Here is a 26,578-nt window from a genome sequence, read left to right on the forward strand (position 1 = left end):
TGATGTGAATTGATTTTAGAAATGTTCTGCTTGAATTAAGACAGGAAACATGAGGTCCTTCAGATCATATCAGTGGAGAAACACTTCACTGCCATGAACCAACAAAGATTCATGCCCTGCCAGTATGGCGAGTGGGCAGAGATGATGCAGTTGTTCTTCAGCACCATGTAGGGGACCTTAGGTTCACCAACCATGGGATTGGAGGCCTGTGGCCTTCCAGGTGTTGCTAGACTACAGTTCCCATCATCCATGAATATTTGCCATGCAGTTTGGGGCTGATGGTAGATGGAGCCCAAAACATCCAGAGGGTTACAGATTTTCCTGGTGTAGAGAGAGAAAAGTAAACAGTGAAATCCATAAGCCATGAAATTCAAAAGGTATATGACATTTCTGCCATTTACAAAATAAGTACAGTGATGGTAATACATGTGAATGCTAACACACCCAGCACTGCAGACCTGAGAGAGTCCTTAACAAACTCAACAAGCCTTTCTCAAGGTGACACCATGTTTTTCTTTCCTTTTGTGTCTGGGTCTTCTGGTCAAGCAGGCTAACGTAATGGCCCTACGGAGAAGTTAATTACGTAGTGTTGCTGTGGGCTTTCCAGCACTCTTTTAACATTACCTCCCTGCCCTTCATTTGTAAAGGTGGTATTACAGAATAAACACGAATCTTCCAGCATGGGTTCAGGCCTGTCCAAAGGTAATAGGGAAATTTCCAGGATGAAAAATGAGCTGAAGGTTTTAAAAGTTGTGGGTTTTACCCCTTTACGTTCACCCTCACATGTAGGAAAATACCATCCCCCCCCCATCTTGCTCTGACTGGATTCACTCACAGCTAGAGCAAGAGTGTCTTCCAGGCATAATTACATAAACATTGGCATGTTTCAGGATTGCCTTTCATCGTAAGCCTACTGGGCGAAAGACTGTGAATTTGCAAGTGCTTTAAAAATATTCCATGAGCCTGAAGGGACTTTTTTTTTTGCTTTTGTTTTGTTAATGTTGAAGCCTCAGGCATAGGACTGGGTCCAGCACTCATTATATTTCAGTTTTGCAGTAGTCTGGCATAGGCTGGAAAAGTCTCCTGAAATCTCCTATTTAATACAAGAATTTGACCCATGTTTTTACAGCAGAAGGATATTTCTGAAAATATCTTCCCGCAACAAATCCTTAACGCTGAAATAGTCTGAAGTTCATGGCAGCTTTAAGTTGTGCTTTATGACCAACCAGGGAGAGTGTATTTGAAATGCTTAATGTGAACATTTCCTCGTTTGTCAGTCTGAAACAGACCTCAGCTCAGTCAACTCTGGAATTTAAATTTCCTCCACAGAAAGTCCTGCAGTGGTTTGAGATCGCAGGAAGGCATTCATTGGCAGCCCCAACCCCCTGCCCATTCTACCAGACAATGGGGGAATAAAATGTGGACCACTGTCTGGAAAGCAGTTTTGATTACATGTCAATGAACCTGATTTCATTAGATCTAAAGCAAAGCAAAAAGTACAGAACCATGCATTCCTATGCCACGAAAGGGCATGAGTGAATGATTCTGTTATTTCCTAGAACTAGTTATTGGCTTGTAAAAACAATCATTTGCCAAATGGATTTCTGAGTGCTTGTGAATATTTGAACTAATATAGTGGTGCCTCGCAAGACGAAATTAATCCGTTCCGCAAGTCTCTTCGTCTTGCGTTTTTTTTGTCTTGCGAAGCACGGCTATTAGCGGCTTAGCGGCTATTAGCGGCTTAGCGGCTATTAGCGGCTTAGCGGCTTTAAGAAAAAGGAAACAAACTCGCAAGAACTCGCAAGACGTTTCGTCTTGCGAAGCAAGCCCATAGGGAAATTCGTCTTGCGAAGCAGCTCAAAGAACGCAAAACCCTTTCGTCTAGCGAGTTTTTCGTCTTGCGAGGCATTCGTCTTGCGGGGCACCACTGTATTAGAGAAGATGTAGGTGACCTTTTTGTTGTACCAAGAAGATAAGGTAATTGTATGCAGGGCAGTTGGCATTCAGCCAGTGTTGATATTTTCTCTGTCAGTATCAGCTTAGCGGGGGAACATGAGGGCCAAGAAAGGGACATTAGCCAGTGAATCCTGGTTGTCACAGTGGAAGAGATGGAAGAACTGAAATATGGAAACATCAAGATTCACCGCTATTTGACTGCTTTCACTTCCTTCACTTCTACCAATAGGCAGAGAAACCCAAGATTGTGGAAGCTGCCTTATATTGAGTCAGGCTGTTGGTCCAGCTAGCTTAGTATTATCTATAATGACTGGTAGTAGCCCTCTGAGGTTTCAGGCAGGGGTCCCTCCCAGCCCTTTCTATAAATGTTGAAGATTGAACCTGGGACCTTCTTCAAGCAAAGCTGATGTTCTATCACTGAGCTGCGGCCTTTCTCCATAGGGTAGACCTCATCTGTGAAAAAGCTGTCTGAATACTGTTCCCTGTCTATTTGCAACTAACACTGGATTCAGTGTGTTCATTGCCAGATCAGATTGTAAAACGGGGGGTGAGCTACCAGAGGACCAGAGCCTCTCTCAGCCCTGTGGCAGTCCAGCTTCTTAAAAAAGATCCCATTAAATGAACAGGAGCTTACTTCTTAGCCTGCTTACTGTATGGGGAGGAGAGTTTTTGTAGAGAGATGGTTGGGTGACAGCAGGGGGAAAATGTTTTTCCCCTTCGCTCATGCTGCCACCTTCTGAAAATTACCATATTTTTCTGTCTATAAGACACCCCTTATTTGGGGGGCCTCCAATTTAAGAAAATGGGGGGAGATGGCCCCCACGTATAAGATGCCCCAAAATTTTGGACATTGTTGTTTAGGAAAAAAATCTAGTCTTATACACGGGAAAATACAGTATGTCCCTTGCAATTGTTCTTAGATAAAGGTTCCATTCTCATTTCCCTCCCTAACTACCACAGATAGGGATGGGATGAGAAAAAGGGCAAATGATGGTGAGGGGAGTTTAAAATGACAGTGCAAATGTGGGATATTGATGTGTGTGGCTGAGGCTGTATATGTGTGGGTAGATGGAGGTGTGTGACTAGATTGTGTATGTTGCTTTTGGGTTTGGCTGCATCTAACACTGGCTTTTGACTTTTTTTATTGGGTGGCTATTTTGAAGAAATGCAACACAATCAGCATATTTATTCCAAGACCATTGGAACAAAGTAGAAGGCGTGCTTTAAACTATGGTCTTCTTTTGTCTTTGCCTTCACCTCTGTCATCATCTTCTTCTTCTCTTGCACTCTGCTCCTATAGCTCAGGTTTTGCTTTTGGTGCCATTTCTTCCTGGCAGTACAACTCAGCCTTACTGTGTTATATAAAGTCTTTTTTACATATATAAAAACATTAAGTAAAATTGAACCTTCATTGCACTGTTTACCAGATGCAGATGTGCATGTGAACCTGCTGCCAAAACTGCGCAGATGCAATTGTGAGTAGACAACCCTCCTTGGGGCAGTATAGCCAGAGATGGTTTCTTTCCCCCTTCCTCCTCTTTTCTTTTCTTCCTCCTTTTCCTAAGGAAAATAAATGATTTCTTTGTTAGCAAAAGTGCTCCGTTTTATAAAGGAGTTCGTTCCCTGTCCAAATGTTTGTGATTGCTCTTGTCCCTCCCCACAGGCTCAGTTCTGGAAGTCATTGTAGTTTGGGAAGGAAAGAAGTATTTCTATTTGGAAATAGCTTCTAGCTCAGTTCCCACAGCTGAGAAGGACTGGGGGAAGCAATGCCACTTCTGAAAGCCATTTGACTAAATTAGATTTACAAGCTTTTGCTGTATATGTTTGCTAAACCCATTTCATCTCATGCCCTGAAGTGAAGCCATCTTGGGGAGTTAGAGCTTGTCTGCACAGGACCCTGCTTGGCAGCAGGACTCTTCAGGCAGCTTAACTGGGCACAACATGTAGACAGGAAAGTGGGATTAGAGTGGCCATGCGCCTTCCTTTATAGCAGACAGTCCTCTATTTGAAAGCATCCTTTATTTGAATGGTTGTCTAACCCAAGTCCCATTTAAATACCTTTAGATGTGAGAACAAGGGGCCTTACAGTTTCCAACCTGGAGACGTGCCCAAACTCAACCGCTCCCTTTTAAGCCTGATCTTCCTGCGATCTTAAAGAGTGAGATGGAGACTCCCAAAGGCTCTTTCTCCCTTCCCTGTTAAGTCCAATCTCACTGCAATGTTAATGGGAGGGAGGCTTGCAAATGCTTCCAAAAGCCTTTGTAGACTCTGCCTACAGTCTTGCTTAAAGGGGACTCCCAAAGGCTTCTTCTCCCTTCTTCCCTTTTAAGCCCAGTCTCATTCCGATGGGAGCAGAAGGGATTTTGACATCAACTTTGGCTTGTGGTGCCAAAACTGTTCTCCACCTCTGCTCTCGATGAACCTACCTAGGGAGAGTCGGTTAAGACAGATCTGCCTCCTTGATGCATCTGAGGGGAACCCGGTAGAAGCTTTTGCCTGCTTCAAGAAAGGGGGTGGCAGTGAGGAATCTAGTAGCCAAATATTTCTGCACTTTTCTAAAAACCATAGTTGCTTCTAATTAACCTAATAAGGGTGTCTGATTCCTAAATATATATTATGCACATAATTATATTACCTTTCTTCTAAAAGCAATAAGATATATCTACCTTCCCTTGCTTGACTGATCTTTCAGACTGTAAGCCTCTTGATTGTACCACTTGTCTCCTTTTGTAAAATTGTGTAAGATGATCTACGCTGATGGTACATATAATAGGCCCTGGCAAGATCTGCTGGAATAGACAACTTAGGGTGCAGCAGTCCCTAGCTCAGTGAAAGATACAGAAGTGCAACTTGCTCAGCTGGGACTCAGCTGGCTGAACCAAGGCCAATGTAAGCCCCCGAAAAGGGGCATTCCAGGGGGGTGGCAGGAACGGGAGGGGCGGAGGGACTTAGGCTGCATGTCATGCCTGCTCAGTTCAGCCATATGACCTGGCAGCCTGCTGCATAACACTATTTTAAAGGCCCATTTTCCTTCTACCAGGCTTAGGCAGAGCAGCAGCAGCAGCCATGCTGTTGAACAGAGGACTCAGCTATACAGCTGCAAATAGGACATTTTAAATGTGTTGTAAAGTGCAGTATGCAAATGTGACACTAGATGGTGACAGTGAGCTATGCCAAATTCAATGTATTTTTCAAAATGTTTTTTGAAAAAGCATTTTCATAGCGTTTTTAATATGTGTGTAGATTCCACCAGAATTTGGATCTCATGTAACTTTGCTACGGCTTAATTTGCACCAGCTTGCTTTATGGCAGTTCCTTGTGCATAGGATTTCTCCCTTAATAATGATTAAATTCTCAGGGAAGAAAATATGACAGTCCTAGAAAGAGGTTTAAATGACACACATGGCAACATTTATGCATAATTGTGGTGGTAGGTTGGTCACAAGAAATGTTGCATGTAAAGAACATTTCAGTTAATATCTTACCACATTTTATTAATGTTAAGAACCTCAAAGAAGAGAAAAAGGCAAAACATGTATGTTTCTTTTCTTTTGTTGAGGGAATAAAAGTATGTGTTTTTGTGACTAACGTAACATGGTCAAGCAACATAAGTTTTACTGACCTAAACTCATCTGAATCCCCCCCCCAACATAAAATTTATTGTCATTTCACCAAATGAAAAGCAAAACCATATCTCTGCAATGATGGATCATCAACCAATTCTCTATTTTCTTAGAGAGGTATTTAACCAAACTTAAAAAAGAAAGAAAGAGAGAAATTCTGAGTAATCTTGCATGTCATGCTTCAGGTTGTTTTACTCATGTGTAAAATGTCATTTTGAAAAATTGTTGCCAGATCATGAAACTTTGGGAAATTATCTTTCAAATGATACAGAACATGTTAATTATATATGGAAATTAAAAAATGGGTCTGCAGGTTGACATGTTAATGGAATTACCCATTACCTACCACATTTTGTATTCCATGTTTCCCCAAAGGACATCAGAGATGCATCCATGAAGTAATACCGTTTTTATCCTAAAAACAACCCTTTAAGGTAAAGTAGGCTAAAAAGTGACTTGCCAGTAAACTTCATGGCTAAGGCAATTTGAACCTAGGTCTCAGTCTAAGTCCAATGCTTTATCTACTATACCCCACTGACCTTGATAGCAATTGTGGTTCAGACTTTGCTTTTCTCGCATTTCAGAGGACTTCTAAAACAAGACAAGGGTTATAGTCAAATGATTATTGCACCAGTTAAAAACAAGCCAACAGCTCTAAAATATTTTTTTAAAAGCAACTCTGCTCAGAATCTCTAGACAGTATAACTTAGATACGTCTGAAGAATAATATCCATGCTGAAGTTATCGTAAAGAGATGATGTGAATATATAAAACACCCGTCCTCCATAAATAAAAATGAACTGCTGCACTATAATGACTCCTGGGTTTAGTGAAACAGCTTTTAAAACACCATAAACATGCCAAGCTGCATTTCAGTTCTTATATAATACATTTTAACTATGAATGCCTAGAATGTTGTAAAAGGAAGCGTCTATGCACATGGGTCACATTGGATTATTATTATTTGTATTTAAATTAATCACTGATTCAGGAAATTTCATGGATTATCTAGTATAACAGGCTCTTTGGTACTTAAAAAAACCTAAGACCTCTTTTTGTATACGGACCTCACATTAGCACCATCCTATGTGTTGTAACTAATGTCAGTCCTGCTCAGAATAAACCCATTCAAATGGAAGGACATGGTTAACTTGGGTACATCCATTTCAGTGGGCGGAATTTGGTAGAGTGCAACCTTGTGGAAAGAAGATGCAGTGGGACTGTACCATTTTGGAATGCTGGTAGAAAGTTATATGTTGAAACATCCACAAATATCCAAATATCCCTTCTCCTAGAGAATGCTTGTGTTAGGAAGTAGGCTAGAATGGAATTCTTTTTCTCAATGTAAATCCTCACTGGATTTGCACCATCCCTCCGCCCCAGAGCATCATTTTTAAAAAAGCACATCTGTAAAGGGCTCAGGCACAACCCAAAGCAGCAGTGGAATTTTATGCCACTTGTCAACTACACTCTGGGATTCTGCGGTACTGGCAGTGTAATTGACACGAAGCCATTAAAATGTGCTACGCTGCCAAGCTTCATGTTTGCTTCCCTTTAGCAAAATTGAATTACAGGCTGATGCAAACGCTTTTCTACTGTGTGTTCTTATCGGGACCATCCGTCACGTGAAGATAGACAACGTGCATTTCATTATTTTATGTTTCAGTTTTACAGCTGCCTTCAGAAAATAGTCCCTTAAATTTATTTAATATATTTAAAAAGATCCCCTCCAGGGGCCTTTTTATTATTGTTTGGCTGGTCTTAATCTCTGTTGAGGTAGTACTCCAGCTTTGCATCTGTGAACTGCACAACAACAGTTATTTTTTTCCATGGCTATTTTCAGTCATCAGTTCTTAAAGACCGTATTACCAAAATGAAAAACGCAAATAATGTTTTTTGTTTTTTTTATGAAGGCTGTGGGAAAAAACACAAGACCCTTCCATATTAGGGCCAGAAATCCACCTGGATCTAATTTTTCTTTCTCACTAGTTATAACTTGTGTGTCCTGTTGCAATGTTAAAACCTAGCACACAGGCCCAGTCCAACTAAAGTTATTTATGAAACCAGTGGAACAAATCAGTTGCAGCTGACTCGAATCCCATTGCTTTCAATGAGATTTAGAACCAAACTACATGTGCAACCATGTGTCTTATATTCATGTGTCTTCCCTTTTCACATACAGACAACTGAGAACTGGGGGCATGTTTTCTTTTTTTACATGACAAAGGAGGTGAACAAAGCCATTGCCCCTCCCATAGTGTGACCTGTTGCTTAAAAATAATAATAATTCTGCCCACTCAGCTCATTTCTGATTTTAGGGCTTGTGTGTAGGAAGTGCTTCAAACATTCGAACACAGCATGATAAGATAGGGGAAAAGAGGGGCCAAATCTGACACATGTGTAGTTTCTCAATATTAATCTCCATCCTGTGTGTGGGCAGAGATGTTGGGAAATAGGGTGGAGTTGGGCAGGGGCAGACAATGCACTTTATTTCTCTGTGGAGAGGAGAAATTCTCCTACAGTTTCTCAGTGCGGGGCTTTTCCCCCTCAAGAGTGCGACTTCACACCCTCCACCCTGGACATACCCAGGGCATTGTGTGTCTATGTGGTGTGGAAGAGAGGAAATGGTGATCATAACAAAGAAATAGCAGAGGGAAATATGAGAAAAATCGGCAAAGTGGTTTTTCTTTTTCGTTGTGGGAGGAGTGAGAAAAGAAAAACCTCCAAGAAAAAACCAAGACATGTCCCCTCGGCTCTAGATGGGATTTTGCTTCCCTTACCCACTTGATACAAACATTATATATATATACACACACAGAGACCAACAGACACACACACAAGCCACTTTACATGTGCATCAGGAAGACATGTGGAGATGTGAAAAAGTACAGCTTGCTGGCCCATGTCACTTGTCTTGACTCATAGTCATGACTAACTTTGTCAGGGTGTGGGCTGCAGTGTTTTTGAGTATTAGTTGACAATAGTCTTCATGCATCATTTTTATTATGGAAGTGAACTTCCTTGGGTCTTCATTTTCAAAGTGTTAGGAATCAGGAATGAATTTTCTTCACAGTTAAATCTGAAAGCTGTGCCTCTGCCTTTATCTACTTCAAAATCTATTTGCACAGTCTGAATGAATTAAATCAATGGAAACTTTGCCACTGGCTTCACTGAGATGTACATTACTTGGGTAAATCTGACTATCCTCAGCTAATCTCTGCTCAGTGAATCATGTTGTCTGAATGATATTACAATGGGTTTTGATCATTAGCTGTGATTAGAGCTTGTTTAGTCATGGAGGAAACCCCTCCCAGCCCTGTATGTTTAAAACTGTATCACTCAACAATGGTTAATGGGGGGAATAAGTGACCTTTAACTACCAAGCATAGGGTATAGTTTTGCTAAAGGAATTAAAGTGGATCAGACGCCCAAGTGTGTGCAGGGCTTGCAGCTTCATTTATGCTGTCTATTTTCCTATGAAATGTTAAAATGATATCACGGTCTTTTAAGCCGTTAAATGACACAGATGAGGTCGTTCTTTTTTTTTTTTTGCAATTCCACGTGGAATGTGGTATCTGGCATCTGGTGTAGAATTTCCTTTCTGCTTTCTAGCGCTAATGGCTGAGTGTATGCATCTGGAAAACATACAAGCCATGGCCCAAATCCAAAAAGCTCTATATGCAAATAGCTTTCTTTGAAGATGTAACTGCAGCAGCTCCCTCTGCTGAAGAAGCAACCTGTACACTGTTCAGATGAGAAAGTGTCCTGATTCTAGCGTAGTGAGAGCCACTGCCTGTCATTATATCTTCAGGCTTAGTTGCTGTCCTAGCTGGGTCCTGGGTCACAAAGGAACTTCCAGATAACAGAGCTGTTTTGGGCACAGTCAGCAACCAATCCAAGGCCAGTCTGAGGTCTCTTGCCAGGCAAGAAGTATTTCAAATGAGGGCTCAGGCAAGGTCTGATTTCGGGCAAGCAGTGTCTTAGAATCAAGGCACATTTCTGGTAGAATAGCATTGCCCAAGTCCTGCTGAATTCTGTCAACTGTTGTCAAAGAGAAGTGTCCTCAGAAGGAAGACCTTACTCATGAGAAGAACATTACTCCCAAGGAATCTTTCCTCGAAGTCTTGTACGTCTCCATTTCCATCTGTTGTTTAAGGCATCAGTCACTTCTGCAGGCTCAGAGCCCATTAGATCTTGGCTGCTGATGTCTGGACTGGTAGCCTTATCTCTAAATCTAGCTGGTTCCTGGACTTTGCTCAGCACAGGGGCTCCAGGTTGTTCCCAGATGAAGAATCCCCTGAGTGAAAGCATACAACTTCCTTGGGAGCTGTGGTCCTCAGGAAGCTCTTTATGTTCATGGGTCAGAGCTTTTGGGTGTAATAAGGTTATCTGTCAGTTCGTTGTGATCTCTGCCAGTGGGCCTTCACTTTCTAACCATCAGTAGAATTCAGTTCTCCAGACCACTTCCTTGTCTTGCACAATTTCTTCTTCAAAGTCGGAGATCAAAGAGATACTTAGTTTGCTCACTAAGATTCTATGCTCACTAAGATCAGGGCCTTGTGTGTGGTAGCATCATGTTATTTGGAATATGCTTTCAGTGAACATCAGCCTGATACCTACAGCATTGGCATTTGATCTCCTGCCTAAAATTCACCTGTTTGTCCAGGCTTTACCCTGAGGGGTGATCCAGCTGTTTCAGTGTATTAAGCTGATGTGTAATGTATTTTGTATTTGTTTCATGGTTGCAATTTTATTGCTGATTTTATGCTGTTCACCACCATGGTCTCCCCCCACCCCTTAATGTTGATGTTATGTAATATTTTCCAAACAACAATCTGCAGAAGGCACACACTTACGACATAAATGTTATTCACAGACTCAGTTTTTCTTTTTTTGAGTGAAGCATTTGAGCGTTTCTGTATGCAGAATGTCTGGTCCCCTTGTCACTGAATGTTTCGTTTTGGGCATTTCAGCGTTGCCTCTGCCAATGGGCAGCCCCCTGGGCATTGCCAACCCATGTTTACAAGAAGAGTTTTGCAATTGTTTGTTGCAGATACTGAAACCTGTGATTACGGATGGCACAAGTTCCAAGGGCAGTGCTACAAATACTTTGCTCATCGGCGCACGTGGGACGCGGCAGAGAGAGAGTGCCGCCTCCAGGGAGCGCATCTGACCAGCATCCTGTCTCATGAAGAACAGCTCTTTGTGAACCGTATGTGGCATTTTGATCCAACGCTGAGGATGCGGAGGCAGTGGAAATGGCTGTAAAATAAAATATCAACCAGGCCTCCAAATATTTTATTTTATGTTTTGCTTTCTGAAATGTGTGTTATCGTTTATCCTTTTTAAAAGAGGACCTTTTGTCCTTGACCGCTACTTTGTTCCTTTCAGCCCAGCTCTAAGGATCTGCCAAACTCATTAGCTCGAGTGGGAGAAATGGCTGATCTTTGGAGGGATTCATCTTTTACAATCCTAAAGAATTTAGTTCATGAGAAAAAGACATTAGAAGAAGAATTAAGTGAGGCATTTTATTCCAATGTTTTAATTTTATTTTAGGCTCACTGTTTAGACAGTCTCATCTCCAGGCACTTTAAAAATACTGTTGCTTGCAGGAACGCCTGCATCAGTCACTTTGCGTTCTACTACAAGTGGCTGACATTGGTTGCAGTCCCAGGTGCTATCTGAAAGTCCAAATTCTCATTCCAGGCTAATGCACATGAGGTTCATTTCAAAATGCTCATCATTAGCTGTGTTAATGTTTGGGTAAGATGTTCATTCCCTGAATATGTTCTTGGAAGAAAACACATGTTCGTTCTGGGTTTGTGTTGTCTTCTGAGAAGTCACCAGGTTGTTGATTTTCTGCCAAGTCGTTTGGCACATCCTTCCTTTCAAATGTTTCTAAAAATTGCTTCAGGAGGATATGCATCCCTGGAAAGAAAAACCGGCACACCAGCTCGGCACAGTAAAACATTAGAAATAACTAGGAAAATTAAGAAGGAAATATTTATGGTGGCCATTTTCGTTATTGCATTTTCTGTTTTTTATATTAAACAAGAAAATACAATCAGCATGGGGTGAGGGTTCCCCCCTTCAAAAAATATATAAATATTATGTTTTCAATTGGGCATTATTCAACTTCTATGTGCTCATACAAATGTGACACATGCTTTTTACCTCTTCCAGGGAATATTCTACATACAATTTGTGGTACATAACAAAATGGTTAAATTACTGTCATCTGCTCACACCATTCTCCAACTCTAAATTGCTGGGAAGCCTGATACATCAGGGTGCAAAATATGCAATGGAGCACCCGCATGTGCACTGAAGTTGCTGGATCACAGTACGTGTGAAATCAGCACAGTCATTGGACATTTGTATTCAGGGTAAAAAATAACAGCCAATGGCAACAGTAGTGATCAAGATAAGTGACCATGGGTGGTATTCTACTAATCAGTACTATCATCATGAGGATTTCCACTTGCCCGTCCTCTCCCCCTCTTACACACCCTCCTCAAATCTTCTTGAGGAACTTGGGGGAAGCCTTAGAACAGTTTTAGGGGCCATGCAGGAATAGGGGATGAGAGGAGATTTCCTTGCTGAAATGCTTGTAGTTGTTGGCATTCGTCTGTCTCAAGAGACAGTGGAGTGTGCTTTTGGGGGTGAAATCAAATTACTGTGCTAGCAACAGCAAAGTGACTTCCTCAGAGTACAAGCCTGGACAATGTGTATGAAGGTCCTGGACTGTCCAGACAACAAGACCCCCCTCTCATCCTCACTGATGTGGTCCAAAGGAAAGCAGAGCAATACATTTGTCACTCTTGCACTGATGGAACAAATGCCTTAGTACTATGTCGAATTCCACCCGCTTTTTTCATAGATAAATTATTAGTCTGATACCATAAGGGCATTGAGAAGTTTTACTTCTTTAAGTGTAACAAACTAAACAAGCCTGTTCAAATACTGGCGAGTGTCAAGCATTTTATCATATACAGCCATCTGGAAAGCAAACCAACTATCCAACTCTTTAAGAGTAGTCAGCAGCAAAATATGAAATCATTGGGGGGCGGGTGGCAATGTGATTTTTTAAAAATAAATAACTTCAGTTATAAAAAGCTGCTGCAGATATTCGTTTATTTTCTTTGTGAAAGAATAATCATTTTGAAGCACACACAGGAAGGCTAATTCAAGTCTATGAAAATACTTTCATTTTGAGATAATCCCCTTTTATGGGAAAGTTGGTTAAAAAAAATCACTGGTTCTGTTTCCTTTTAGGCATAGGGCATGACTACCAGTGGATTGGCCTAAACGATAAGATGTATGAGAGTGACTTCCGCTGGACTGATGGCAGCGTGCTGGTAAGAGACCTATAAAACAGTATCTGGAAAACGTTTCAGTTGTTTGTGACACTGCTTCTTAGAAAAGAAAATAGGTCAGGCTGCGAGAACAATGGAGAAAACTATATCCTAGCAAACAACCAGCCTGATTTGCTATGGTATGATGTTCTTATTATTGTAATGTAGGGCAGGCAATAATAATACCAAGGTAATTTTGGATTTGAGCCTCGGTGAGTGTGATTCATCACGTGTTTGTACATAACTTTCCTTACTCCTGGTCCAGTCTTTCTTTCAAATTCCAGCTCAGAACCTTACCTCTTCCCTTAACCCTTTTGCCTCCAACCTCCAACTAAAATAAAGTGGCATATGCTTGAATTCATCCCATCTTAGCATTTGCTCACACTCTTTTCTACTGTTGCCCCACCCAACTGAATTAGATTGCATGCCTGGGACAAAGACATGTCATTTGCTTGTATAATAGGGCGAAGTAAGAGAAATGGTGGTAGCTGTTTCCCTAGCAACTTAAAAATGTAGCTTATACACAACCATTGTATGAGCTTTATGCAAACGGTGGATAAACTGTGGCTCTCCAGAGCTTTCTAAACAAAGACTCCCATCAGCCGTAAACAGCATGGCAAATGACCAGAGATTGTGGCGGCAGTTGTACTCCAGCAACTTGTGGAGGGCGTCAGGTTAGCTGCACCTCCTCTAGGCATTTGCTTAAACTTAGGAGGGATTCAGATTAGATCAGAGGTCGGCAACCTAAGGCACTTGTGGCCCATGGGGGTTGTTTAACCGGCCCCGGAGCCGAGCTGCCTGCTCAGCGAGTCGCTGCGCGCTGTGCTAAACCGGGGACTCGTTTTTGCGATTCCGGAAATTGCGCCTGCGCAGACACAAACACCGGAAATTGCGGGGGGTGGGATCTAGCCCATGGAGGGATCTCTGCCCAGGCAAGGAAAACCTTACCGACCCCTGGATTAGATCTTTCCCTAGTCCCTAGTTTCTATGAATGAACCTAAGTTTTAATCGCAATTTCTACTCTCTACAGAAGTCCCAGCCCACCATTTCTCTTCACAAACCACCTGAATATACCGCCCTTCATCACAAGATAAAAACATTAGACAAAAGCACAAAGAAATAGTTAAAAAACAGAAACAATAAATCAATAACTCCCCCTCCCACAAACACATTTAAAAGGCTGTGGAATCAGTCAGAGGCCTGGTTGAAGAAGAATGGCTTTTTTTTGGCTGGTGCCTGTAATAGATGTGGCAGGCAAACCTCCCCCTGGATGAGAGCATTCCACAAATGGGCAGCCACTGCAGAAAAGACCTGCCCTTGTGTTGCCACCCTCCAGATCCCACATGGAGAGGAGGCACACGAATAAGGGCCTCAGATGATAAATGCAGAGTCCTGGTCACTTTATATGGGGAGAGGCAGTCCTTGAGGTGTTTCAGTGAGCTGCAAGCCTTGGATGAGTGAACATTTGCACTGACATTTCCTGTGTTCTCTGTTGGGGCCTTTAACACACAGCTATTTCCTGGGAGAAATGGGGCATGTGGACCCCATGAATACAAACCGCTGAGGCTCCTATGGTCCCAGCTGCATTGCACAAAGGCTGCCAACCTGTAGCTACAAGAATAGGCACCCAACGTCCCACACTGAAGTCCTTGCCTTGCATGTATTCTGCTTTGGAGACTGAAGTCTTCCATGTTCTGTTCTTTTCTAAGGGCTTAAATGGCATTGACGTGAATTTTTATTTTATCCTAACCCAAATTGCTGTGGTGGTGTGGATTTTCTCCGATACCTAGGTGTGGGAGGGGAAGCTTAAATCTGCCCTCTACCCCATATTGTGCTCCTTGGAAGAATTCCTGCTCCTGTGCCTGGTATTTAATTTTTTTAAAAGCTACAGCATGATTACTAGTGACGTCTTATTCCTGCCACATGTATCTAGGCCCTAACTGGGATGGTGTGGAACATTCTCAGATTGAATAGCGTGAACTGAAGTCGGTTCACTCCCCAACCTAAGTGCAGATGCTTTGCAACAAAATACCGCATAAATTCAAAAGTAAAGCAAATAAAACTGCTGCTCACTCAGCTGCCCCTTTCTTTTTAAAACAGGGTTTTGTTTCATCCAAGTCAAAAATACCCTTTTTCCATATGATTGAGATATATATATATATATATATATATGCAGGTTTTGGTGTCTTCGGGTGTCTTCCCGTGTAAGAGTTGGGGTGTCTGGGCGACGTTTCGACGAGGTCTCACTCGTCATCTTCAGGCTGGTGCTTTCGGCTTCTTGTTACTGGAACAGAGCAGGGTCTTAGTGTTTGAGTTCCTATAAATACTGTTGAGGGGGTGTGGTGTATAGCCTCCAACGTTCTGGGCAGAGAGGAAGTTCCTAGATTAGTGTGCCTTTTCTTCTTTTGTTCCTTAATTACTTGAGGGATATCTTGAGTGATTTCATGAGTGATATTCTGAATACCACTTAGGTGGGTCATTAAGTGTGGATTAGTTGCTAAAGCTTTCGTGTCTTGACCTCTTGAGCTTGTGAAGAGTTTTTCGAAGATGGCTGTGCTGCATTTAGTTGTGCTCTGGCTTGGCTTCGTGTATAGGGGCGAGCTGTGGTTTTGTGCCCTGTGCCAGCCAGATCTGTGTAGGGATTGCAGGGGGGTGCAGCATCCGGAGGTGCCACTATAGTTTGGCTACTGGATGGAGTTTGTAATTTATCTGTGGAGAGGGTCTGGGTTTGGGTCTGGTGTGGTTGATTGGTGACGGCGTTCTGTGTGCCTCTGGTTCTGGTGTCGGTTTTTGTGGGGAGGGCTAATTTCCAGATGTCTGGCAGGCGGGACGTGTCGTCACGCTTGTTCATGTTGTGAGGGTGTTTCTCTATCTCGATGGCTTCCATGATTATTCTCTTGTGGTGATGTTCCATGTTAAAGAGCAATTTGGAATCTGCAAAATTAATTTCGTGTCCTGTTTCTTTCATGTGTTGGAAAAGAGAGGAAGTTTTTTCTTCTTTTTTGACGGCATTCTTGTGTTCTGCGATACGTGCATTTATTCGTCTGTTTGTTTGTCCAATGTACGTGGCTGGGCAGACTTTGCAGGGTATTTCATAGACCCCTTGGTTTTCCAACTGGATTTTGTCTTTGGGGTTTCTGAGGATATTGGCTATTTTTTGGTTGGTGCAGAAGGCTGTTTTGATATTGTGTTTATGGAGGATTTTGCTAATTTTATCTGTAGTGCCCTTGATATAAGGAAGGAGGGCCATGCCATTGTTTTCTTCTGTGTCTTGGTTTTTGGGGGGTGTTTCTTTTTGGATTAGCTTGGTAACCCTGTTTTGCTGGTATCCATTGGCGATTAACACATTAGAGAGATTTTGTAACTCAGTTGTCAAGTGGTCTTTGTCAGCCAGGCGTTTGGTTCTGGAGATGAGAGTCTTGGCTACGGAGTTTATTTGTGCAGGGTGGTGGTGTGATTGTGCATGTAAGTAGCGGTTGGTGTGTGTTTTTTTCCGGTAGATAGTGTGTCCTAGGGAGCCATCAGGTTTTTTGTAGATTAGGACGTCAAGGAAGGGGAGTTGGTTGTTGTCTTCTATTTCCATAGTGAATTGTATTTTGGGGTGTAGGCTGTTGAGATGTGTGAGGAAGCTATCTAGTTTTTCTTTCCCGTGTGGCCAAATTACAAAGGTGTCGTCAACATATCTGAGCCAAAGTTTGGGTTTGTGTTCTGACTTATCTAAAGCATTGGTTTCAAAGTGTTCCATGTACAAATTTGCGATGACCGGTGAGAGGGGTGATCCCATAGGTGCTCCTTCTATCTGTTTGTATCTTTGTCCATTATGGATGAAGTACGTGTTGGTTAGGCAGTGGTTGGTCAGGTCCAGGATGTATTCGGGGGGATTGTATTTGTTTTGAATGGCTGTCAAGGCTTCATTAATGGGCACTTGAGTGAAGAGAGATACAACATCGAAGCTTACAAGTAGGTCATCGGGATGTAGGTTTTGCTTCTTTATTGTTTCTATGAACTGCAAGGAGTTAGTAACGTGTGAAGCGATGGATTCTGCATAGGGCTGAAGTTGCTTAGCGAGAAATTTAGCGAGATTTTGTAGAGGTGAGCCTATGGAGCTGACTATTGGTCTGAGTGGTGTTCCTTCTTTGTGTATCTTGGGGAGACCGTAGAGTTTGGGGCATCTGGATGATTTTTCTCTGGGGATGATTCTTAGCTGGATTTCTTCACTGATAGGAGAGGCTTTTATTTTGGATTTGGTGGTTTTTTCCAGATAGGTGGTGGGATCTGTTTTTATAGGTTGGTAGGTAGGGTCTTGGAGTAGATTTGATAGTTTTGCTTGGTAGTCCGATGTGTTCATCACAACAGTGGCATTGCCTTTGTCTGCTGGGAGAATGATTATGTTGTTGTCTTTCCTCAGGTTGGTGAGTGCTTTCTGTTCTTCTTTGTGTAAATTGCTTCTGGGTGGTTTGCTGGAGCAGAGGATGTTGGTGACTTCAAGTCTGATTTTATTGGCTTCATCTGGGTCGATTTTGGTTAGGCTAGCTTCGACTCCGCATATGATGTTTTCCGTGGGGATGCGTCTCGGGGCGACTGCAAAGTTGAAACCTTTGGAGAGTACTTTGGTTTCAGTTGGGGTGAGGATCCTGTCTGATATGTTATGTACTGTTTGTTTCATGGGTTGTTGTGGAGGGTGGCTGGGCTTCTGGCGTTTCTCTAGTTTGTAGAGTTTGTTGGTGTGTCTGTCTGTCTTATGTGAGGTCTCAGTTTCAGCTCTCCAGACGGCTAGTTGTTTGCATTTGTCCCAGAGTGCAGGGTGGATTTTGTTACAGAGTTTGAGGTGAAGAGTGAGCAGATCTTTGTTGGTTTGGTTTAGTAGGTATCTTTTCTTATGTATTTCGTTTCTGATTAGGGATAGTTCAGTTCGTTTCAGGATCCTTTCGGTAGCTGGGGTTTTAGAGTGGAATTTAAGTTGGAAGCATGTGGGAGTTAAGTTGTTGTCTCGGCAGTTGCGTAGGAACAGGAGATCACATAAGATGGTGGCTCTTCGGATTTCTAGTTTCTCGTAGGTTCTTGTCAGCTGGAAGGTTTCCTCCCCGTAGAGGTGAGATATTTGCTTTCGTAGATTTTCACGGGTACAGGATTTTCCTGTACCCGTGAAAATCTACGAAAGCAAATATATATATATATATATATATATATATATATGCTTTCGTAGATTTTCACGGGTACAGGAATGCAGGTTTTGGTGTCTTCGGGTGTCTTCCCGTGTAAGAGTCGGGGTGTCTGTGCGACGTTTCGACGAGGTCTCACTCGTCATCTTCAGGCTGGTGCTTTCGGCTTCTTGTTACTGGAACAGAGCAGAATCTGGTGTTTGAGTTCCTATAAATACTGTTGAGGGGTGTGGTGTATAGCCTCCAACGTTCTGGGCAGAGAGGAAGTTCCTAGATTAGTGTGCCTTTTCTTCTTTTGTTCCTTAATTACTTGAGGGATATCTTGAGTGATTTCATGAGTGATATTCTGAATACCACTGGGTGGGTCATTAAGTGTAGATTAGTTGCTAAAGCTTTCGTGTCTTGACCTCTTGAGCTTGTGAAGAGTTTTTCTGAGAAGATGGCTGTGCTGCATTTAGTTGTGCTCTGGCTTGGCTTCGTGTATAGGGGCGAGCTGTGGTTTTGTGCCTTGTGCCAGCCAGATCTGTGTAGGGATTGCAGGGGGGTGCAGCATCCGGAGGTGCCACTATAGTTTGGCTACTGGATGGAGTCTGTAATATGTCTGTGGAGAGGGTCTGGGTTTGGGTCTGGTGTGGTTGATTGGTGACGGCGTTCTGTGTGCCTCTGGTTCTGGTGTCGGTTTTTGTGGGGAGGGCTAATTTCCAGATGTCTGGCAGGCGGGACGTGTCGTCACGCTTGTTCATGTTGTGAGGGTGTTTCTCTATCTCGATGGCTTCCATGATTATTCTCTTGTGGTGATGTTCCATGTTAAAGAGCAATTTGGAATCTGCAAAATTAATTTTGTGTCCTGTTTCTTTCATGTGTTGGAAAAGAGAGGAAGTTTTTTCTTCTTTTTTGACGGCATTCTTGTGTTCTGCGATACGTGCATTTATTCGTCTGTTTGTTTGTCCAATGTACGTGGCTGGGCAGACTTTGCAGGGTATTTCATAGACCCCTTGGTTTTCCAGCTGGATTTTGTCTTTTGGGTTTCTGAGGATATTGGCTATTTTTTGGTTGGTGCAGAAGGCTGTTTTGATATTGTGTTTATGGAGGATTTTGCTGATTTTGTCTGTAGTGCCCTTGATATAAGGAAGGAGGGCCATGCCATTGTTTTCTTCTGTGTCTTGGTTTTTGGGGGGTGTTTCTTTTTGGATTAGCTTCGTAACCCTGTTTTTCTGGTATCCATTGGCGATTAACACATTTGAGAGATTCTGTAACTCAGTTGTCAAGTGGTCTTTGTCAGCCAGGCGTTTGGTTCTGGAGATGAGAGTCTTGGCTACGGAGTTTATTTGTGCAGGGTGGTGGTGTGATTGTGCATGTAAGTAGCGGTTGGTGTGTGTTTTTTTTCGGTAGATAGTGTGTCCTAGGGAGCCATCAGGTTTTTTGTAGATTAGGACGTCAAGAAAGGGGAGTTGGTTGTTGTCTTCTATTTCCATAGTGAATTGTATTTTGGGGTGTAGGCTGTTGAGATGTGTGAGGAAGCTATCTAGTTTTTCTTTCCCGTGTGGCCAAATTACAAAGGTGTCGTCAACATATCTGAGCCAAAGTTTGGGTTTGTGTTCTGACTTGTCTAAAGCATTGGTTTCAAAGTGTTCCATGTACAAATTTGCGATGACCGGTGAGAGGGGTGATCCCATAGGTGCTCCTTCTATCTGTTTGTATCTTTGTCCATTGTGGATGAAGTACGTGTTGGTTAGGCAGTGGTTGGTCAGGTCCAGGATGTATTTGGGGGGGTTGTATTTGTTTTGAATGGCTGTCAAGGCTTCATTAATGGGCACTTGAGTGAAGAGAGATACAACATCGAAGCTCACAAGTAGGTCATCGGGATGTAGGTATTGCTTCTTTATTGTTTCTATGAACTGGAAGGAGTTAGTAACGTGTGAAGCGATGGATTCTGCATAGGGCTGAAGTTGCTTAGCGAGAAATTTAGCGAGATTTTGTAGAGGTGAGCCTATGGAGCTGACTATTGGTCTGAGTGGTGTTCCTTCTTTGTGTATCTTGGGGAGACCGTAGAGTTTGGGGCATCTGGATGATTTTTCTCTGGGGATGATTCTTAGCTGGATTTCTTCACTGATAGGAGAGGCTTTTATTTTGGATTTGGTGGTTTTTTCCAGATAGGTGGTGGGATCTGTTTTTTATAGGTTGGTAGGTAGGGTCTTGGAGTAGATTTGATAGTTTTGCTTGGTAGTCCGATGTGTTCATCACAACAGTGGCGTTGCCTTTGTCTGCTGGGAGAATGATTATGTTGTTGTCTTTCCTCAGGTTGGTGAGTGCTTTCTGTTCTTCTTTGTGTAAATTGCTTCTGGGTGGTTTGCTGGAGCAGAGGATGTTGGTGACTTCAAGTCTGATTTTATTGGCTTCATCTGGGTCGATTTTGGTCAGGCTAGCTTCGACTCCGCATATGATGTTTTCCGTGGGGATGCGTCTCGGGGCGACTGCAAAGTTGAAACCTTTGGAGAGTACTTTGGTTTCAGTTGGGGTGAGGATCCTGTCTGATATGTTATGTACTGTTTGTTTCATGGGTTGTTGTGGAGGGTGGCTGGGTTTCTGGCGTTTCTCTAGTTTGTAGAGTTTGTTGGTGTGTCTGTCTGTCTTATGTGAGGTCTCAGTTTCAGCTCTCCAGACGGCTAGTTGTTTGCATTTGTCCCAGAGTGCAGGGTGGATTTTGTTACATAGTTTGAGGTGAAGAGTGAGCAGATCTTTGTTGGTTTGGTTTAGTAGGTATCTTTTCTTATGTATTTCGTTTCTGATTAGGGATAGTTCAGTTCGTTTCAGGATCCTTTCGGTAGCTGGGGTTTTAGAGTGGAATTTAAGTTGGAAGCATGTGGGAGTTAAGTTGTTGTTTCGGCAGTTGCGTAGGAACAGGAGATCACATAAGATGGTGGCTCTTCGGATTTCTAGTTTCTCGTAGGTTCTTGTCAGCTGGAAGGTTTCCTCCCCGTAGAGGTGAGATATTTGCTTTCGTAGATTTTCACGGGTACAGGAATGCAGGTTTTGGTGTCTTCGGGTGTCTTCCCGTGTAAGAGTCGGGGTGTCTGTGCGACGTTTCGACGAAACTAGAAATCCGAAGAGCCACCATCTTATGTGATCTCCTGTTCCTACGCAACTGCCGAGACAACAACTTAACTCCCACATGCTTCCAACTTAAATTCCACTCTAAAACCCCAGCTACCGAAAGGATCCTGAAACGAACTGAACTATCCCTAATCAGAAACGAAATACATAAGAAAAGATACCTACTAAACCAAACCAACAAAGATCTGCTCACTCTTCACCTCAAACTATGTAACAAAATCCACCCTGCACTCTGGGACAAATGCAAACAACTAGCCGTCTGGAGAGCTGAAACTGAGACCTCACATAAGACAGACAGACACACCAACAAACTCTACAAACTAGAGAAACGCCAGAAACCCAGCCACCCTCCACAACAACCCATGAAACAAACAGTACATAACATATCAGACAGGATCCTCACCCCAACTGAAACCAAAGTACTCTCCAAAGGTTTCAACTTTGCAGTCGCCCCGAGACGCATCCCCACGGAAAACATCATATGCGGAGTCGAAGCTAGCCTGACCAAAATCGACCCAGATGAAGCCAATAAAATCAGACTTGAAGTCACCAACATCCTCTGCTCCAGCAAACCACCCAGAAGCAATTTACACAAAGAAGAACAGAAAGCACTCACCAACCTGAGGAAAGACAACAACATAATCATTCTCCCAGCAGACAAAGGCAACGCCACTGTTGTGATGAACACATCGGACTACCAAGCAAAACTATCAAATCTACTCCAAGACCCTACCTACCAACCTATAAAAACAGATCCCACCACCTATCTGGAAAAAACCACCAAATCCAAAATAAAAGCCTCTCCTATCAGTGAAGAAATCCAGCTAAGAATCATCCCCAGAGAAAAATCATCCAGATGCCCCAAACTCTACGGTCTCCCCAAGATACACAAAGAAGGAACACCACTCAGACCAATAGTCAGCTCCATAGGCTCACCTCTACAAAATCTCGCTAAATTTCTCGCTAAGCAACTTCAGCCCTATGCAGAATCCATCGCTTCACACGTTACTAACTCCTTCCAGTTCATAGAAACAATAAAGAAGCAATACCTACATCCCGATGACCTACTTGTGAGCTTCGATGTTGTATCTCTCTTCACTCAAGTGCCCATTAATGAAGCCTTGACAGCCATTCAAAACAAATACAACCCCCCCAAATACATCCTGGACCTGACCAACCACTGCCTAACCAACACGTACTTCATCCACAATGGACAAAGATACAAACAGATAGAAGGAGCACCTATGGGATCACCCCTCTCACCGGTCATCGCAAATTTGTACATGGAACACTTTGAAACCAATGCTTTAGACAAGTCAGAACACAAACCCAAACTTTGGCTCAGATATGTTGACGACACCTTTGTAATTTGGCCACACGGGAAAGAAAAACTAGATAGCTTCCTCACACATCTCAACAGCCTACACCCCAAAATACAATTCACTATGGAAATAGAAGACAACAACCAACTCCCCTTTCTTGACGTCCTAATCTACAAAAAACCTGATGGCTCCCTAGGACACACTATCTACCGGAAAAAAACACACACCAACCGCTACTTACATGCACAATCACACCACCACCCTGCACAAATAAACTCCGTAGCCAAGACTCTCATCTCCAGAACCAAACGCCTGGCTGACAAAGACCACTTGACAACTGAGTTACAGAATCTCTCAAATGTGTTAATCGCCAATGGATACCAGAAAAACAGGGTTACGAAGCTAATCCAAAAAGAAACACCCCCCAAAAACCAAGACACAGAAGAAAACAATGGCATGGCCCTCCTTCCTTATATCAAGGGCACTACAGACAAAATCAGCAAAATCCTCCATAAACACAATATCAAAACAGCCTTCTGCACCAACCAAAAAATAGCCAATATCCTCAGAAACCCAAAAGACAAAATCCAGCTGGAAAACCAAGGGGTCTATGAAATACCCTGCAAAGTCTGCCCAGCCACGTACATTGGACAAACAAACAGACGAATAAATGCACGTATCGCAGAACACAAGAATGCCGTCAAAAAAGAAGAAAAAACTTCCTCTCTTTTCCAACACATGAAAGAAACAGGACACAAAATTAATTTTGCAGATTCCAAATTGCTCTTTAACATGGAACATCACCACAAGAGAATAATCATGGAAGCCATCGAGATAGAGAAACACCCTCACAACATGAACAAGCGTGACGACACGTCCCGCCTGCCAGACATCTGGAAATTAGCCCTCCCCACAAAAACCGACACCAGAACCAGAGGCACACAGAACGCCGTCACCAATCAACCACACCAGACCCAAACCCAGACCCTCTCCACAGACATATTACAGACTCCATCCAGTAGCCAAACTATAGTGGCACCTCCGGATGCTGCACCCCCCTGCAATCCCTACACAGATCTGGCTGGCACAAGGCACAAAACCACAGCTCGCCCCTATACACGAAGCCAAGCCAGAGCACAACTAAATGCAGCACAGCCATCTTCTCAGAAAAACTCTTCACAAGCTCAAGAGGTCAAGACACGAAAGCTTTAGCAACTAATCTACACTTAATGACCCACCCAGTGGTATTCAGAATATCACTCATGAAATCACTCAAGATATCCCTCAAGTAATTAAGGAACAAAAGAAGAAAAGGCACACTAATCTAGGAACTTCCTCTCTGCCCAGAACGTTGGAGGCTATACACCACACCCCTCAACAGTATTTATAGGAACTCAAACACCAGATTCTGCTCTGTTCCAGTAACAAGAAGCCGAAAGCACCAGCCTGAAGATGACGAGTATTTATAGGAACTCAAACACCAGATTCTGCTCTGTTCCAGTAACAAGAAGCCGAAAGCACCAGCCTGAAGATGACGAGTGAGACCTCGTCGAAACGTCGCACAGACACCCCGACTCTTACACGGGAAGACACCCGAAGACACCAAAACCTGCATATATATATATATATGCAGGTTTTGGTGTCTTCGGGTGTCTTCCCGTGTAAGAGTCGGGGTGTCTGTGCGACGTTTCGACGAGGTCTCACTCGTCATCTTCAGGCTGGTGCTTTCGGCTTCTTGTTACTGGAACAGAGCAGAGTCTGGTGTTTGAGTTCCTATAAATACTGTTGAGGGGTGTGGTGTATAGAAAAACTCTTCACAAGCTCAAGAGGTCAAGACACGAAAGCTTTAGCAACTAATCTACACTTAATGACCCACCCAGTGATATTCTGAATATCACTCATGAAATCACCCAAGATATCCCTCAAGTAATTAAGGAACAAAAGAAGAAAAGGCACACTAATCTAGGAACTTCCTCTTTGCCCAGAACGTTGGAGGCTATACACCACACCCCTCAACAGTATTTATAGGAACTCAAACACCAGACTCTGCTCTGTTCCAGTAACAAGAAGCCGAAAGCACCAGCCTGAAGATGACGAGTGAGACCTCGTCGAAACGTCGCACAGACACCCCGACTCTTACACGGGAAGACACCCGAAGACACCAAAACCTGCATTCCTGTACCCGTGAAAATCTACGAAAGCAAATATATATATATATATATATGATTTTTAGCCTGTGGATTGTGCACAGATACTGGAGCTACGCTTACCATTTGCCTTCTGTTGTCAGGACTCCAGGAAAAGGTCTGGTCCTGGCATCACTTCTGACTATCACACATGACAGCTTCAGAAAGAAGTCACTGAAGAATCCGCCTTGATTGATTACCATTTAGAGTTTACCAGAGGGTTTGAGCGGCTTTGTGTGTGTGCATGTGTTTGAAGGACCCTTTTCTTTAAGAGCTGCTATTTGCTGCAGGTGACAGTGTAGAAAATGAAAAAGGGGAGCAACTCTTTCCTTCTCTTAATGTGCTATATTGCTGACATACTTTATTGCTGGAACAAATGTGCTTTATTGTGCCTTGAGGAGTAGTTTCTCTTGGCGTGTGGCAGGAGAGAGCCTGTTTCTCCCCAGGGCACCCTCCCACCCCCTTTTTTTCCTCATTCTTGGAAGCCTCATACATTCTGTCTGTATTGTGGGCTTGAATGGCCTTGTTCTCCACTTACCATGTTTGTCCTCCCCGCACCCTTCCATGATTGAATGCATTCTAGCACTCCAAGAATTGTATTCGCAAGATCAGCCTGTCTTCAAGCTAGTCAGTATTAAACATGTGATAAACCTCAGGGTGGGAGAGCCAAGAATGACATGGAACCAATCTTCAGACTCCAGGAAATGAAATCCTAATTCAGGCTTTTGAACAAACCCGAGTGTTAAATTTTTAGCTTCTTTTTTGAGATGAGGAAAAGAAGGCATTTGATGAGCAGGATAAGGACATCTGCCAACAGACCTCTTTCCGACTGATCTCCATCCCATTTTTTCTTCCTTTCTGTTAACCACTTCCCTCCACTTCTTTTCTTTAGAAACAATCAATAACGTTTATGCTTTTTCCAGCTTATACAAACAGGATTAAAGCCAGATTTAGCAGTGATTAGAGTAGTTCTACTGAAATCAATAGAACTTAATTCAGTCATTGCTAACATTAATGGATATCTTCTAAGCATGACCAGTATTTTATGCATCCCAAAGTGTTAAACAGCATGCCTTTGAATATCAGTTGTGTGGAAATAACAGCAGAAGATGCTATTGCACTCAGGTCTTGCCGGGGTTTCCCACAGATGTATTGTTGGTTACTGTGGGAAACATGATCCTGGACTCGACTGATCTTCATTTTGATCCAGCAGGGCTCTTTTTCATTTCTTATGTAAACTTCCTGCCTTCCCAGCTCACTCAGCAAAAGAGAACTGGTCCCAACTTCCACTAGTTGCAATGAATATAATTTTAACCTGCCATCCTTCCAAACACTACAATTCTACGATTCTGTGCATCCTTTTTTTTATTTAAAGGGATGTGGAAATGTGCAAGCGTTTGGAGAGGAGGAAGGCAGGGGACTAGGGTATATGAGAAGCAGTAAAGAAGTCTACCATGGCTGTATAAGCTTGCCCTCTTCATTGGCAGGGTGTCAAGAGCCGAGACTACAGTGGTACCTTGGGTTAAGAACTTAATTTGTTCTGGAGGTCCATTCTTAACCTGAAACTGTTCTTAACCTGAAGCACCACTTTAGCTAATGGGGCCTCCTGCTGCCGCCGCCGTGCCGCCATGCGATTTCTGTTCTCATCCTGAAGCAAAGTTCTTAACCTGAGGTACTATTTCTGGGTTAGTGGAATCAGTAACATGAAGCATCTGTAACCTGAAGCGTCTGTAACCCAAGGTACCACTGTACATCTTTTCTGAACATTTTGATACAGCTTTTTCCAACTAATTAATGAATGTGCACTATGTTTTGAGCTGAATTCTGACACAGGTTATAGAACTGAAGGAAGTAACAAGT

At 42.9% G+C, this 26,578-nt stretch overlaps 1 protein-coding gene across 3 annotated transcripts in view; it reads left to right on the forward strand.

Annotated features, from left to right (window-relative positions):
- The window catches only part of VCAN (versican), a 136,266-nt gene that overhangs the window by 88,823 nt on the left and 20,865 nt on the right, over nucleotides 1-26,578 (forward strand). For 2 of the 3 annotated variants that reach the window (XM_082191831.1, XM_082191832.1), the window contains exons 11-13: nucleotides 3,384-3,431; nucleotides 10,633-10,791; nucleotides 12,855-12,937. In XM_082191831.1, coding sequence (XP_082047957.1) covers nucleotides 3,384-3,431; nucleotides 10,633-10,791; nucleotides 12,855-12,937 — 290 coding nt within the window. The remainder of the gene's footprint in view (nucleotides 1-3,383; nucleotides 3,432-10,632; nucleotides 10,792-12,854; nucleotides 12,938-26,578) is intronic. The other variant, XM_082191833.1, reaches the window with a different exon arrangement.

Source organism: Podarcis vaucheri (assembly GCF_965113315.1).
Source record: "Podarcis vaucheri genome assembly, chromosome: 11".
Taxonomy (NCBI): domain Eukaryota; kingdom Metazoa; phylum Chordata; class Lepidosauria; order Squamata; family Lacertidae; genus Podarcis; species Podarcis vaucheri.